The sequence below is a fragment of the Enoplosus armatus genome, chromosome 15 (assembly GCF_043641665.1).
Source record: "Enoplosus armatus isolate fEnoArm2 chromosome 15, fEnoArm2.hap1, whole genome shotgun sequence".
In the NCBI taxonomy this organism is placed as follows: domain Eukaryota; kingdom Metazoa; phylum Chordata; class Actinopteri; order Centrarchiformes; family Enoplosidae; genus Enoplosus; species Enoplosus armatus.
Genome location: NC_092194.1, coordinates 657,731 through 675,648, shown reverse-complemented (window position 1 = coordinate 675,648; position 17,918 = coordinate 657,731). Strand labels below are relative to the sequence as shown.

At 42.4% G+C, this 17,918-nt stretch overlaps 1 protein-coding gene across 1 annotated transcript in view; it reads right to left on the bottom strand.

The window, feature by feature from the left end:
* Positions 1 to 454: 454 nt before the first annotated feature.
* Positions 455 to 17,918, bottom strand: part of gabrr2a (gamma-aminobutyric acid type A receptor subunit rho2a) — a 37,807-nt gene continuing 20,343 nt past the window's right edge. The window contains 6 exon segments of the mRNA XM_070919963.1: positions 455 to 790; positions 3,018 to 3,226; positions 4,717 to 4,869; positions 6,417 to 6,557; positions 12,576 to 12,658; positions 15,480 to 15,703. Coding sequence (XP_070776064.1) covers positions 455 to 790; positions 3,018 to 3,226; positions 4,717 to 4,869; positions 6,417 to 6,557; positions 12,576 to 12,658; positions 15,480 to 15,703 — 1,146 coding nt within the window.

Sequence of the window (17,918 nt, the reverse complement as noted above, 5' to 3'; positions counted from 1 at the left end):
TTTTTTTTTTTGACATATTAGAAATGAAGCCATCGTCACCGTTCAGTCACAACTGGTAGATAATGGGCCTGCTGTTCATCTCGGCAACAGCAGTAATGAGGACAAAGAGCTTTTCAACAGAAATATTAGCATCAGTAGTTTAAAAACACCGTTCAAATGATTATTTTCTTTGTTTTAATTTAGAGTGTTTATGAACATTCAAATTGCTGCATGAGGAAAAAAGTCACAAAAAAAAGGAGCGCTCTGATCAAGTCCTTTCAAGACAACTCATTTTTTCAGGCTCTTTTACGGTCAAAGTCCTTGAACCTAATGATCTATTCTCACCAGACAATACAGTACAAGAGCTCTCTTGGAATTAGTCCGGAAGTGTTCCGGAAGTGTTCCATTTTGATGCAGCATTCAGACTGTCTGTGTTTTAATCTCTCTGTCCTCAGTCCTGACTCAGGAGTGTCGTTCAGCAGTAGACGGACCAGTAGATAAGGTTGAAGAAGATGTACGAACCAGGGAAAATCATCCGGGAGTATTTGTCAATGGCATGCGTGTTCTGGATGATGTTGAGGGCGCGCAGGCTCTTCTTCTTCTTGGTGGTGGTGGACTCGCTGCTCACCGACAGATGGACCACCATGTGTTCAGGTTTTTCCGACACCTCGTGCAGGTCCTCATGCTCCTCCTCCGGCACCATGGGCTCCTCGGTGTAGCCAGCCAGACTGTTGGTATCGGCCTCGCTGTAGGTACCATCCAGCATGGTCATGGTTCGTGTCTGGGAGATCCCGCAGGTGCAGGGCAGAGACTGACAGGGAAGAAATAAGCATATAGTCATTACTACGTTTGGAATTTCAAAAGGAATACATCAAAATTTAGGGAGATTATCAGGCGACGTGTGCTTTAAGAGGTAAAATATGTCACCAAAACCGATCAGTGTCCTGCTAATAGTGGGCCCTAATTATGGCAGTGCTTGTTCATTTACTGGTCGCCCCGACACTTTGGTCCAGAGCAAGAATTCTCAACAACTACAGGCAACAATACCATGATATTTGGTATGAATATTCATTGTTCCTTGAGGATAATCCAATCAACATTTCCTCTTGAGTAATGTTTTTTGTCCATGACAAGGTATTTCAAACACTGGTAGCTGGTATGGATATTTATGGCCCCCAGAGGATGGCCCTTTACCTTTCCAGTAGAACTGTGGGACCTAATGACGATAATGGCTGTTGATTTGCTGGTTGCTCCAAAAACTCTGGTCCAGCGCAAGAATTCTCAACAACTACTAGCAACAATACAAATGATATTCGGGACATTTCCTTTTGACTGACACTTTCGTTCATAACAAGGTATCTCAAAACTTGATGTCCAAACTGATGTCGACATTTGTTGTCCCCAGAGGATGAATCCCTATATTGTGGGTCAACTCTCATCTTTTTTTTTTACCTTGTTTTATGAATAATCTTTCGGGGCTATATATTATTATAGCAGAAGAGGTAATATTATCCAGTAATTCACAAGGAAGCAGCCATAAAGAAAATATTATTTTGTGTAGCTGAAATAGAATCTCGCAACAACACTGATCTTGCGACGTTGGGGGTGGGGGTGGGGGGGTTCCTAGCTCCAGAATCAAAAACAGACTTTAAATCTAAAATGGTTACTTTGGTTGCAAAGTATGAATTGCATGTTGTTATGTGGCCTGTTTAGACAGCTGCATTGGTTAAAAATGGATGCCTATCTGTTCCATGAGATGAATGACAGATGCAGGTGTAACAGTGTACACAGGGTTTTAAGAATAGCAAAATATCCAGTACGTTCTCACCTGAAATAATATTTATTAACTCAGGGATGTGGGTTCATTCATCACAAAATACTGTACATGTATCGACGTATAAACCTTTTTCTGGTCTTTTAGTTTCTGGCAAACCGAGAATCTTAGTCCCTAGAAAAATATTTTTCTGCTCACTAATAATTCATAGGTGAGAAGCTCTGAATTGATTTCTCGGGAGTTATTTGATCAAGCAAAAATGAATGATAAACGCAGACAAACTATTTCAGGGGTGTTAATATAATGAGTCTTTCCATTCCCTAAAAGTACAGGCATCAAACAGTGGATGAGGGAGTGTGGAAATGGTGGTGGACATTGATTCGATGACGGTGCCAGAACCTTCTACTGTCAAGCCTGGGCTAATGGACATGGTGTTAACAACATTCATACTGACGTCCTGAGATGACCCCAGCAATTCACACACGTTCAGTGTTTCTGCGAAAGACATTTTGCACTGAAACATTTCATACGAAGAAATCTTTTTCAAAATGAGGCTGGTATATTCAAAGTTAGTAAGTACAATAACCCTCATCATCCCTATTCTTTTGTCATATTGACCTAATAATGATTAACTAATCCCTAAAACATCCATATTTATTACCATGGTGCATTTACTGTAATATAAATTGGTGGCTTAGTGTGTTTGTACAGCATCTTCAGTATATTAATTATTTAAACCTTTTTTTTTTTTTTCCTCCTCATTTCACTTTAATCCACTTTAAGTCAAGGTCTAAAAATGTTTGGAATCTTATGAAGGAAGGAATCACATGTGATGTTGGGCAAACTGCATGAACATATATATACTGTACATTTAAATCTTTATTCTATATCTCAAAATATTCAAATTTCACACGGGGAGGCTGGAAGTTTACACAAGTGGTACTCAACCTTTTCTAGCTTGTGACCCCCTTAAAAATAAAGCAATGTCTACCCCCACCCCCCCAGGTTGGATTTTTGTCTTATTTCGACGACATTTAGTGGTGAAGGGGTGAAAGAATCCAGTATTTAACTTAATTGTCTTTAGAGACCGGAGTGAATAAGGTATTTCACATATTTTGAGGATTTTTTTTTTCTCAAACCGCTCAGCTAACCTTTGGAGCGTCTCTCTCTTTGCCTCGCTGCTGATCTTGTTTGTTTGTTTGTTTTCTTGTTTGTTTGTATCCACACAGCCTGACAGAATTTTTATAAGTGACAAGTGGCAAACCTGAGATCGCGCCCGCTCTCTCATCTTGCGCTCCCGGCGGTCCTGGACGGTGGACAGGTAGTTGACGGCGGCGTATTCCAACACTGACAAGAAGACAAAGACAAAGCTGACCCAGAGATAAATGTCCACCGCCTTGATGTAGGACACCCGAGGCATGGACGCATTCACTCCTGTGATGATGGTGGACATGGTCAGCACGGTGGTGATGCCTGGACACAAGACACAGAAACATTCTAGTTAAAACTACAGTAAAACCGCAGGTTGGAAAGTATGTTTGTCTATTTTGCTTTCACAGTGTAGACATGGTATAATGGGCTGCCTTGGGTCAGGGAGCTGGCCCAGTATTGGGGTAGCTTAAGTGCAACATGACCACACAATATACAAAATGATGCAATGTGGTCCAGCAGCCCTGCAATAAATACTCCCCTATGGAGCTCCCAGTCAACGTGGTTTCAAAGATTTGCAGGTGAGAGGGTGTCAGCGGTGGAAGAAGTGACTTGTACTTAAGGCATGCATTCAAAATGGTACTGAAGTAAAAGTACAAACGTATTGGCATCAAAATATACTTAAAGTAACAAGCTCATTTCAGAATAATGTGTATTATATTGTTGGATCACAATTGACTTTAATGACTTTATTACTGGGTAGCTATAATATAATAATACATAAAAATGTATTTTGCTGATTATATTTCGTATTGTTAATCTAAATCTGGAAAGTAACCAGTTACTAAAGTAATCAAATAAATGTAGTAGTATAAAATGGAAATACTCCAGTACTTTACTGCACTTAATTGCTTCCCACCACTGGAAGGTGTCTAGACACAATCTTAGCTAAAAGTGGTTATATCTAGGTTACACACAGTGTGCCCACAGCTCCAGCACCCTTTCAGTGACGTGCAACCAGTCCATTAACTAATCTTTGAAATGCTGCTGGGACAATAGTTTTGCGAGTGAACTGAGGGGGCTGCATGAAGGGCCAGTAGAAGACAGATCAGGATGTTTTTGAACTGTGAATCGTGCAAAGCTGCTCTAGTGGAGTGACAAAATGAAAATATGGAGCTGGAAAGGAACATAATACAGTAGGTCCCCTTTAAGGAAATCATTCAGCTTTAGTTTCATTTACTCTGAATTAAATTATTTTCAATAAGGATGCATCTCTAGGTTTAATTATTTCTCCTTTCATGCACTGCTGTGGCAGCGATACTGCAAAAACAAATACAAACCATTTACGTGTATACATGAGAAAAACAAAAACTTGAATTGCTGTGTATATAATTATATAACGCACAAAGCACAAAAAAAAAACAAAAAACTGCAGTTAAGATATATATATATAAAAAAAAACAACCTCAAAGGGACTTGTAAAAACATCCCATCCTAACAGCTGAATTTAATAAGAGCGATGAGATGAGCTGGGAAAGGATCTCAGCAAGGAGGGGGTGGGGGTGGGGGGGTTGGGGGGGCAGAGGCCCAGTTGACAAGTACAGCAACAGCCCCGATACAGAAAATAATTCAAAAGAAATGTGCGAGTGGTAGCGCGTGGGAGGCTTGTGTGTGTGTTCCCCCATGCATGTGTTCCCAATCGGTGGAGCCATGTCACAGCAAGCTTTCATCATTTCACATGCAGACACATTCTCCTCAGGCACGCACAAGCCTCTTCAAAGGACATTTGACAAGAGTTTTTTTTTTTTTTTTACCCAGGGAAACTCTGGCCGGCACAGCCCGGCGGTCAATCCAGAACGACACCCACGAAAGCATCACCATGAGCGTGGCGGGGAAATACGTCTGCAGCAGGAAGAAGAAGATGTGGCGCCGCAACGTGAAGTTGATGTAGAGGCGATTATACCAGCCTGCAAAGAACGCAGCAAGAGACCCGCTCAGACTGGGAGGAAGGCTGAAAGGTTCAACAGTGATTACAACATTTTACACGAGGTGTCATTTCCTAGATTTAAGAAATGTGCTTATTATAGAGGACCTACTCTGCTTTTCCTTATTTGCTGTCATATATATAATGTTACAGTGTCGGATATTCATACTAAACGTCGCCAAAGTTGCCAAATAATGAGGTGAACGTATGTAAAAGTAATAAAGTAGCTTCAAACTGCTCTGAACACTCCGCTTCAGTTTTTTCAACCGCCGTGTCTACCTGTGATGTCAGACAGGCACGGATGTCCTTATATGGTATCTCCGCTCCAGGCACAGGCCAGACGTTTTGCTTAGTAACGTTAAGAGTTCCGGAACTTGGCCGGCCAATCAGAAGAAAGTGGGCTTACTTGTAATGACACGTGCATTCAATGTAATGATGACACTTTTTTTTAAATTTTGGTCTGAATTATTCCACACACATTAATAAATAGCAGAAATAGTCTTAGACATATTTTATCGTTTGAAAGGGATGTAAAATGAACCCATGTTTCTGTCATTCATTATAGCGCTGCACCCGCTGAGAAGCAACAGTTTGTCTACAGATGATTCACGATGCTGCAGCGGATGGAGCTCCAGTATTGGCCTTGGCTGCCAGCGGAGCTGACATTTCAATACAAAACTGCGAGTTTGTACCCATCAGGCACCACGTGGTGCTGGGCCCAAGTGCATTTCTGAATTGATGCCCCCCCCCTTACGCACCCTACTCTCCCAGTTAATACTGCTCGAATCAATATTTTTTATATTAACAGTGGATCAATGACCATGTTCCCCTCAGCTCGACAGAGATTTTTTTTTTTCAACGTGACCTCGCGTGAAGCACAGCTTAAAGAGGCTGAGTTGGTGGAGGCCATACCACAGAGAGAAAAGATGCTGAATATTTGACTTTTTTAAGGCGGATACGAACATGGCTCCAGATGAATGGTAATGTTGCTCCGTGTCAGTTGCCATGGTTAATAAACCATTAGCATTTTGATTTTTAGGTTCACGAGTATCCAAGCGTTAGTCAGGTGCCCATTTAAATAACTACTTCCCAGTCTGATGCCCCTATCAGCAGGACGACATGCGCTTTTTTTTCTGTGCCTTTCAAAAAAACAACTTTCAGAAACAGCTTTTACAATGTAACAACGCCGTGGTTGAGGTTTTAGATGCGTTTGCGTGGCACCAAATGACTTACTGGTTCGGTTTTTGGGAAAAGATTGTGGTTTGGGATAAAATCATTTCTTGGTTAAGGTTAGGGAAACATCGCGGTTTGGGTCCCTCTGTCTAACACATTTCACCTGATTTCATGACTTTATATAACACTTTTCCTGAACGTGGAGCTGGGAACGAGGACAGGTCATGTAGTTACAAGTAGCCTATATTTATGTTGAGTGACTGAAGACTGTAATGTCTAACAAGCATAATTTAGAAATCATTTTAATCCAAACACGTCTGATGCCTTTGTTGATCCTGTGTGTGTGTGTGTGTGTACCTGTGCTGCTGTAGAAGGCCAAGCGAGACGTGGTGTGGAACTTCTGGATGAGGAACTGTGACAAGGAGATGCGGTCATCAGTGCTAAGGGACTCATCGCCGCTCTTCCAGTACAGCATCAGGTCTTCATCTGTGTAGGCATCTGCAAAACATCACGTCGTCCAATCATATTTCGTCATGGACGTCCAACAGTGCTTTAAAGTGGTGGCTTGTCACTAATTGTCATCACACTTCAAAACAAAGGGAGGGGACTATACCTTGGGGTGGAATTGACATTACAATCATCATAAAACTGAAAACAGAAACAGGCCCTGCTCACATGTTTTCTACAGCTGTTACTTCAAATCCCATCGAGATCGAGATGTTTTGCCTTCACTTTGGAGAGCGGTCATGTCGTCCATCTTTACATACGGTCAATGATCCGAAGCTTGTTGTATCGTATTCGTCTGTGCCATAGAGCTCCATTAAACTGTGAATATGACCAAGAGCCTGCAGCCATGCTAGCGGCTCTGTGAGGCTGCGCTTAGATACAGCAGGGCTTTGAGCTGCATGCTAACATCAGCATGCTAACATCCTCACAATGACAGTGCTATAACACGCTGGTGTTTTTAGCAGGTGTCGTGTTTACCATATTCACCGTCTTAGTTTGGTGTGTTAGCATGCTAACATTTGCTAATTAGCGTTAAAGACAGTACGGCTGAACCTGATGGGAATGTTATTACATTGATATTATGTGGTATGCACTCTAACCACTCTTAAGGTGACCATATTTTCCCTGAAATATACCGCATGTCCATGCATGATATGCATTTCAGCGCTTAGCACACCTATCGAGCGCACCTTTCAACACCACAGATGCCTTGAACGCAGCATTTCCGTTGCCGGGTGCTTTACGAATGAAGGAGTGAAGCCTCCTGGAGCGCTTCAGAAAAGACGAAAAAGACCACCTTTCTTTCTTTGACGTGACAGGTTCTGTAGTAGCCTAGCAACAGCCGTGACAACGTCACTTTTGATCGATTGACACGGGTACAGACCAATCAGTGTTGAATTCTGACGCTTTGTTCATGTTTTTAGGCGATAACGAGTGAGACAGAACATGAATTACGTCTATGTGCTGGAAACAAGTATAATAATTATTATTTTAGTAGCGGTGAAAACCGGAACAGTTTGGTAGCGAATGTTGGGACACCCAGCTTGAAATCGGGGACAATCTCAGACAAACCGGGATGTCTGGTCACCGTAACCACTCTGCCCTGTGATCAGCCAAGTGACAATGGCCCTGGTGTTTCTGTATGTTGGACCTAAAACATAATGAGCCATTGTTGGGCACAAGTGGTGATAAAACACAGAGAGCCCTGCGGAGGTACCACTCAAACAAGACACCGAAACTAAAAAAAAAAAAAGTATGCAGGAGTAGTAGGTGACGGAAAAACGTACGGATGAATAATAATTAAGCTAGGTTTATGCTTGACTCACCAATCAGAAACTGCTGCAGGTGTAATCAGTCAATCAATACAATGTTTACCATGACTTGGCAACACAGTCAGCTGCTCCGGGACTTGTCTAGAATGGTCTCTGTCTTTGGCTATTGTGGTCCCGCTCGGAAATCACCGACGTAGTGATCCAGATTTTAACCCTTAAATATCAAACATGTTTGAAATTATCGAGGCGGCCCTCGACGAGTCTGTGGGCAGGTCGGGAGGTTTGAGACTGGATCTGTAAACCCCTCACATTACCAGGTAGTGCGGTACCGACCAAGGTCCCAGGCCTAAAAAACTCCTGTCGTCTGAGCCCAGCTTGTGTGGAACCTGTGAGTTCGAATCATTTTTTCTCCCTCAAAGTTATCTGTTTTCCAGACAGGTCGTTATGCATGGTGATGTGTGTTGAAACCATGCTGCCACTGGAGGTGGGGGGGGGCAAACTCTTTTTTTATTACACTTTTTTTGAACAGTGCTCGATAGCAACCCCAAACGTCCTCCCCAGTTAACTGTTGTTGATGTCTTGAGCCTGCACACAATTCACAGTTGAGTTTTAAAAACATCAGAGGTTGTACGTTTTAATCTTCAATGTATGGGGATGCTTTGTGAAATGGCCCCCTTGTGTGTGCTGGGTCTTTAGCTGGGAATATCTTTGATGTCTCAAAAATAAAGAAACTGTAGTGCCTCTTGCTCAGTCTCTTTTCAGGTATTCCCTGCCCACTCTTATCCCTCTGATAGTCCAGATATTTGACCTGAAAGCACTTGCTGGTGTTGTTAATTTCTTCTTCATTCCCCAGATGTAGGCGATGATCCGATGATGGAAGGAAACTCCGCTGATACTGACTTTTCACATAATATTCTTTATTTGCATCAAAGATCAGGATCAACAGGCTTGCGCATCTTAACCTGTACAACACCCGTAGCCAAATCAGTACTGCTGCCTCGAACACTGTTCAAGCTCGTCTTTTATACCTTTAGACATACATGGGGTCCTACTATAACACACGAGTCTGTAAACTTCCGTTCCCCATATAGAGGTCAGGAAAAGAGACCTCTCAGAATGACCTTTCACATACCTTAACCTCTCAGAGATAACCTTTCACATACCAAGACCTCTCCTGAACAACAATAAATCTTATCTTTATGGGCCCCAACATCTGCTAGTTGTTTACCTGGAACATTGCATACGTGGCAACTTTGTACTGCATATCATTTTACGAAAAGACTACTTTTATGATTAGTATCAAATAATACACATCACTGGTTAGTGAGGAGGACACTCAGTAACAGCGAACCGCATCTTTTTTTTCTCGAGGTACAGGACTACTTTCAAGCAATATCCCAGGTGTGGCCAACCATACGCCAGGGTGAGCCACGTTGCAGCAAACCAATTGAACCTGGTGCTTCTGGGTCCTCTGGGGATCTAGGGCTCCAGGGCAGTTAGCCACTTTGGTAATCCACCCATGTCTGCAGACTGTTGGCTTTTCACGGCACATGGCTGGCCTCTGTGGTAGACCTTTCTCACTAATAACAGCGAATAACGGCTGTGTTCTATTTACCGGGTGGTAAGGTATTGTGGTACATATGTACCATGGGAGCCACACTGGCAAGACAGTCAATAGGAGAGCCAGCTTTTCACCAAAAAACAAGTAATTTGGAGTGATTTGGAGATGGTTTCTGAATTTGGGCTGTATGCATTTCCCCATGGATTGAGTGTTTTGATACTTTCACGGTATTTATACAGCACCGACACCTGCTGTATAATCAAACAAGACATGGAGATCTCACTTTCTACAATATGGGACCCCTAAAGTCAGAATTGTTTCGGGTTTTCTGTTAGGAATAGAGAAGAACAGTTGGCACAGCCGGAGGCTTGAAATTACAATGCTAATAAATACAAACAAGCAAGTCTACCCCTGAACACCAAGAATTCACAGTGTACAGCACCTCAGTAATGGCAAAATGGCCTCCTCAACACTTAAATTTAAAGGTTACCAATACATTTTGTATAAGGTGCTCATATTTGTATCATGTACGTTAAACTTTTTATAATACAATATATTCAAGTGGGATATAGCTTGACGTCTCCGCCACAATTCATTGCTGCAACATATGCAAGATTACAGAATTTCCTTTGATGGTGTTCACCAACACTAAAGTTACCAAGAAGACAGAGACGCAGAGTGAGACTGATTTCCAAGCTTGATGAAATAACAGAACATATGTACTCCCAGAAGGGGGTAAGTTTAAGGAGACCATAGCATGCAAAAAGGACCCCTTTTGTCTCTGAGTGCATAGCATTCAGTTTTAGCTGGAGTATAGTACATTCTAAGCAGAATCTCGAATTGTAAGAGCTTATGCCTCCAATTGTATGATATACATTAGAGCAAATCTGTGACGCCTGTCTGTGACATTCGTCTTGTTGATTTCTCTGATTGTCTTAGTGTTAGGGCTTTGGTTGATCCAATGTTTTACTTCTTAATTTGCAATACATGTATAGTGCAATACATATATAGTTATACACTACAGTGCAACACATCCATACATATATATACATTGTTACTGTATATATATATATTTTTTTACCTCACTTCACTTAAATACTGTAAATGTGTATATTTTTTATTTTCTATTTCTTATTTTTATATTTTGTACATACCTTTAGTTCTAAATTATGCTATTTTTCTACTCTGGAATGGGAGCACCGGTACTGTACAATTTCCCCCCGGGGATCAATAAAGTATTTCTGATTCTGATTCTGAATTTGAATTGGAATGAAATTATTAAAAGTTCTGTGTTGCAATAGCTGAAATCGATGTACACATTTCAGTAATTAAAATGAACGAGACTTTATTGATTCCCAGAGGGGTAATTGACGTAGTATGTAGATTAAGTTGATGTAGAGGTTGGGGGGAGGCTGTACTGAATCTTGGTCCCAATGGATTCTGTGCTGTTAATCCATCTGATGATGCGGAGTCAGACTCAGATGGTCAACCAGATGTTGTACAAGGGATACTTGTGGGGGAGACAGTTCTTTAGAACTTTACGTCTTTGTGTGACTTGCTCTCTGACTCTCCCTGATCATCGGTCCGTGCGTCCAAAATGACGCCATTGCGCCATGCCGAAGGCTCCGCAAGCTGTCGCAGTGCGTGGTCGCGCACCTCTGAAGGCGACGCGACATTTCAATATGGACGCCCGTGAAACCGAACTGGCCGAGCCGGTACGTCATTTCAAGCATCTCTACGGCCCCTTCCATGAGAGACCACAGGGGACAGCCACATGATGTTGAACTCATGGAGGGAGACTGCCACCACATTTAATAGGTAAAAACAGATACATTCTTCCCCTGGCGTTTCGGAGAATACTGCAACGGATTGCCAGTTAAGCACGAACGCCTCCGTGCAATCTCATAGGTCACGCGACGCTAGAAATTCTACTCAAAACCAAAACTGTGTATATGTTCCAAGTTCTAGCTGGTAAAGACTTCTAAGTTTGGCACACACTGCAGTCACTTGGGAAATCATTAAATGTGTAAAATATGGCAGGGTAAAGCTATTCATAGAGTGTCTACAGGTTCTGTTTGGGAGGAAGTCCAATATCCAGTTTCGGTGTGGTACTCAAGGCCAGAGTGCTGAGCCTGCCAATGAGTTTTATGGGGGAAGATTGTGTTGAATGCTGAGCTTAAAATCAACATATAGAATTCTGATGTAGGTGTTGCTATTTTCAAGGTGTGTGTGAAGAGAGCGGAGGGCAGTGGTGATAGAATCCTCTGTTGGTTCTGTACGCAAACTGGTGAGGGTCCAGGCTGGCTGGGATGTTGTTTTTGATGTGTTGGAGAACCAGTTTCTTAAAGCACTTCATCAGAGGGCGGTAGTCATTTAGACCCCCAACCTGCTCTAACCAGCTTTACCTCCCGTGCAACAGTGCTAACCACTGCGCCACCATGCCGCCGGATGTTATCAGGCCCGGCAGCTTTACTCGTATTCACTCTCGGGAGGGTTCTTCTCCTCACATCCGCTGTGCATACAGTGGCCGGTCCTCTGGAGGCCGAGTAGACTTGACAGCTGACTCCTTGTTGAGGAGACCAAAGCGAGCATAGAAGTGGGTTAAGCTCATCTGACAACGTGGCCTCGCACATGATGGAGGCGCTCCTGCTTTTGTAGCCTGTGATTTCGGATCATATTCCTGTTAGAACGTGCGGTTGTGATGTTTTTTTTTTTTTGGTTGAGAAGAAGGTTATTGTGGTGATATTCACGATAGAAGCTGCAGCCAACCTCGGTCAGAGTGATTCCCCGGCTGCAAAGATGCTGGAGGACCAGATGCGGAAGACTGGAAACACGGCAGTCTGTGTTTGGAGTTGGTGGGAGGTGCCTGCTCAGGCCTGTGGGGGACCTTAAAGAGACAGGCGCTAAACCAGTCTGTTTCAGACAGAGGGTGAATAGAGGTGCTGCAGCAATGTACAGTATGAGAAAAATAATGGGTGTTTTGAACATTAAAGCATGTACAACATTTTCTATTAGACACCCAAAATAAAAAAATATGACCCTGAAAATTAGCATAATATGTGGCCTTTAATACTGACGTTGACTAGTATTAACCCATCTTCTAGTTCAGTCCTGGACTGGCCAGGGATATGACCACGAAATTATTTTTTAAGAACCATAAATTAAACATTTACTCACAGCTTTCCAGCTCCAGTGAGCAGGTCTGAGAATCCAGAGGAAAGCGGCTGAAGTCCATGTTACAGGCTGCTGTCACCGTCACTCTGTTAGGCATTAGAAACAACAGACAGACATGCATGATGAGAATCAGGACTGGGCAGACGACGCAGGGGGTCGCGTGGGGTGGTTCTCCATGAAAACACATGGACATGTAGCTGAATGAATTATTACAACTTGGATATTGTTTTGGTAGTTCAGACAGTTTGGTTTAGCTTTGACCTGATGTACTTCCATAATTATAATGAATTATCTCACATCATAACATGTGTTGGCTGGTTCACACCATAAGACTGTATATAAAGATAGACGACGTAACAGCTCCCTGAAAGTGAAGCCTAAAGGTCTTGGTCCGCCCCCTGGTGGCCGCAAAGACTAGAAAAAGCCGCGGCAGGTTAAAATAGAAGTGCCCCGTCAAAATTTAAACTCCCATTATCATTTGATTATAGGTCCGGGTCCGTACAGGACGGCGTCTGGGTCCAGACTCGGACCGCGGCCCGCCTGTTAGTGACCTATGATCTATAGTATTCCCACTGTTCCCACAGTTTCTCTGTGGTTATTTCAGTATAGCAGCAAATGTGGTTAGAAACAGAAACGGGCTGTCCTATCGATGAAGTCTTCCGAAATGTTTTGATCACTCCACCTTTCCCTATAAAATCAAACTATCTTTCTGATAGAGTGGTTTACGCTCAAGGTTGACATCATCACATATTAGGAAGTAATGATGCTATTTAGGATGGGAGACCAGAATACCAGCTCCAATACCCTCCTGAATTTTTTTTAAATTCACACAACGTTTGAATGAATCTTCCTATTCTGCCGGCTTTCTGACAGTGTCATCATCACCCCCTAAGAATCCTCCCTTTTCTTGTTTTCCCCCACATCCTTTTTTCTCTGTTGTCTCCAAATCTGCTGCCTGGAAAAAGAAATCTGTGAGAAATCCGAGAAAGACTTTCATCTTCGGACATTAAACTAGTTCCATCTTAATCCATCTATCTCAATTTCATTCCTCGTACTTTTTTCCGTGTGATGAATTTATGGTATGGTATGTCGACAATGTACAGACTGAAGCTTATTCTGTTTTTAATGGGCTTTTGGAATATCATTGACTCTCTAAACTGCAAATACTGAAATGGGGGAAGAAGAAAAAAAATAAAAATAAATAAAACGTCTAAAAATAATTCATGAGTTTCCATGTCATGGATTTGGAGAAGCAGAGCTGAGCCAAACTACAAACAGGAACATCGCCAGAAGACAGGTCCCCTGCTGCATCGTGCAGAAGCAAAGAATCGTTTGACGAGGTGAAGGAATGGAAGGAAGTGAATGTGAAACTAGAATTTACGCAAGTAAATAAGCAGATGAGTTAACACACAATGAGTTATCTGGCTGCACTGACCGAACAGTATGACTGTACATTGATTTGTTCACGGGTGTGATGGCGTCTGCAGGGCTTCGGCAATGGCTTTATTTGTCGCGTTGCATTCTTGTATTTAGTGCACAAAGTGAACGGCTGAATAAAGATTATTGAAACCCGGGCTGGGTTAAGATGCCCCATTAATCCCCATTCTCCCATCGAACTGTCCGTGTCCGGAGTTGCATTGTGGGTAATGCAGGTGCCAGAATTTGGCACGGAAAGAAGAATGTTGTGAGTCAAAATGAGTAACACAGCTTTGAGAAGCGCCATCATTTTCTAATTTTAATTAGAAAAATATGGATGAACATGTGTCTGATGGAAGTGAAGCAGGCGTCCGTTTTTGTCAGTTTGAAGATGTCTGCACTTGTATGCCTTTGCCAGCTGATCTGTATTAACACTTTCCCCCCGCACTTGATTTGTGGCAGCACGAAAATAGGGCCCTTGGTTCTGAAGGGAACATGATTTTGTGTCAGCATTCTTTTCAAATTAAAATATCATACAATGGCAAGAAATGGCGAGTATCGAGTGTCATTCTTGAGAAAGCCTCTGAAGTGGCACGTGTACAGTGACCCCGTGGAAACGCTCCGATTAAAAGAGAGAGACCCGCCTCGTTGTTCAACGGTGGGACATAATAAGGCCTCGAAATCACATCTTTCACAACAAAAAGCCGATATGATATAAAAGCACCATTATTTCATATGCATGTGTCCTCCATTTGCCACAAATCTAGTATAATACATGTGACAGCTTATCATACTGCAAACTATGCTACTATGTTTTGCACTATATATTTGTCTTCTTAGGTTCCGGGCATCCATTGGTTTTCATGTATTTAAATGAGGTATGAAAATCATTAGCGGATTCTTGCTCTTGATCCCTGCTTCACTTACACAATCCATCTTAAGTGAACATCGAGTCTGCATTGTTTTCTTTTGGTCAAAGGAGCAATATGATTATAAGGTAATGCGGTGTGGACCTTTCATATCAATCTGCGCTTATGCTTGGTCACCACATAATGATAATGTAACTGTAACAGTTTAAGACGGCACAGAAATGATTGGAAACCAATGTCAGACAAACAGACTTGGTTTGGTCTCGCAACATTTTTTGTACTGAGCGACGTGCAATTGACCATTTTCGAGGCTAAAATACAGGGAAAACACAGATGTAATTAATAACATTAGAAATGGCTGCATTCCATTTAGTGAGCAACTTCCGCTCCTCCTGTAATTTTGCACGCCTACAAGTGTTAAAAGAGTTAACCAAATTTAGCCTACAGAAATTTTAGGGCGATGAACAAAACATTTCAATTCTGAACATGCGGTTGTTTCACCAAAACAAAACGGCTCTTTAGATGCGTCCATTGTCATCCCAGGGAAAACAAGTCAGCGCTCACAGATCAACATGGATCGAAAAACATATGTCAGTAGGTCGGACGCTGAAATGCTACAGACCTCAAGCTGTAGAGGACGTGTCCGTCAGGAAAGACCCGCAGCATGATGTTGTCGGTGGTGGTGTCGTGGATGAAGGACCTCTTGGAGTGGACGAAGAAGACATCGGGGACCCAGATCTTCTTCACCAGGCGACCGTCGAACGTCATGCTCTTGTTGGTGCTGCTGGTGAACGACAGGCGCTCATCCTTCCAGTAGTGCCTCAGGTACAGAGTCATGGTGAAGTCCTGGTGGAATTAAGGGAAGTGTGTATAAAGAAAGAGTAACTTTTCCTAACACTTTGTGCATGATCAGTAAGTGTGATCTTAAAGACATCATCATTGGGCAACTGGCCTGACAGTAAGTGGAATGGAACTGATGTGTATTATTTGATACTAATCATAAAAGTAGTCTTTTCATAAAATTATATGCAGTACAAAGTTGCCACGTATGCAATGTTCCAGGTAAACAACTAAGCAGATGTTGGGGCCCCATACTGATAAGATTCATTATTGTTTGGATGTGGTCTCCTTGGTATGTGGGAGTTATGCGATAGAGGTCTCTTTTCCTGACCCCTAGACTGCTGTGCAAATAACTTGTCTATAATTGGTTTTGGGGTACTGAGGGACCCTAGGGAAACAGAAGTTTACAGACTCATGTGTTATAGTAGGACCCCTGTATGCCTAAATGTATAAAAGACGAGTTTGAACAGTGTTCGAGGCAGCAGTACTGATTCGGCTACGGTGCTGTACAGGTCAAGATGCGCATGCCTGTTGATCCTGATCTTTGATGCAAATAAACAATAATATTTGAAAAGTCAGTATCAGCGGAGTTTCCTTCCATCATCGGATCATCGCCTACATCTGGGGAATGAAGAAGAAATTAACAACAGAACCACATACAATAAATATGTCTCCATGTATGCTGGTTTTACTTCTTTGGTTAGACTGCAATATCTGTCTATATTTAGCTAACATTAGCTAACATTAGCCACTATAAGCTACCGGTCATATTTTGACAAACTTTTGTTTTTTGCAGCGGAGCTTATTTTCTGCATTAATCCAAAATCCCATTGGCTTTTTGTGGAGGGGACCAGGGGCGACGCTAACTTCCGGGTTTGCCTACAAAAAATACGTCACCCCTGCAACAACTCTAGAAGACTGTAACAGCAAAATACCCGAGTGCACTGAAGTGAGCAACAGTGTGTTCTATTGCTTGTAAATTCAACAAATTGAAATGTCAAATAGTCGCACTTTAAAGGACCGTAGCAGACTCCATGTACAACCGACCTGACTGCTGACCATTTACCAAGACGCACCATCATTTTCTTATGTGTGCAAGTCATTTTTAATGCCCTTTGCTTCCTCCCGTTTCCCTCTTTGGCAGGAGTTGGCCGCCATTCATTTAAGTATACTTGTGATTATTGTGCTAGCTCTCAACTATTCAACTATATACAAACATAGACTGTATTTAACATGGAGAGCGTATGATTGGGAAACAGCTGAATGTTAAACAAATAAATGTTGTGGAGAATTTAATTTGTAGTGAAAGCCCCTGTAAGGACCATCTGTCAGCGACCAAATAAACATGCACACTAAAAGCTAATAAGCAATGAAAATAAAGAGGCTGAGTAGCTACTGTAAGTAACCATTGAGTCACGAGGGGAGAGCCATCGCTGACAGGAGCTGAACAACCAAGGAAATGTGGCTGCGGTGGAGACCATCAAAAAGCCAAATCAGTCGGGGGGAAAACTGGCCACTGTTCAACTGCTTTTGGTCCTCAGTTGTCAGCATCTAATTAGATTTCCTCACTTTCCTGTTTCCCTTCCTCCCACTGACTTCATGTTATGAGCAATTACTCTGTCTGACAAACTTCCCAAGAGACAAACATTGGATTCAGCTATTTAAAGCTTCACATCACGGTACATCTTTTGGGTCCCAAAGACTTCCGAGAAATATTCCCATTGACTGTTGTCGTTGTTAGGTGCAAGAAGTTGAAAGTTTCATTCATTTTCCCTCTTGATCGCACTGGAAGAAACTGTACGGAACCACATAGGTGACTGTTTGCAAATGGATATATATATGATGACCGAACACATTGTTTTACACTGATTTTCACCTATTCCAAAAAGATCAGCCACAAATTCATGTTATTGGCCCTGACCACCCGCACACGCAAATCCCATCCCGACACATTCGGCATTCTGTCAGACACCTTGGCATGACGTTTGATTCCAGCCTCAATCCAGTCTTCAGCTACATCTAAGGAGTACTCCCAAGAGTCCCTTCAAGTTTGAACTTTAGAGCCACCAAATCCACTGCTAAATCATACATGCTTAGGTTTTCTCACTGCAAAGGCCTTTCAACAGGCATTCATTCAGGCAGCAGCTACGTCCCAACGAAAGACTTATTCCTCGCCCTTTTATTGTCTTTACGCCAGATACCAGATTTCTATATATCTCTG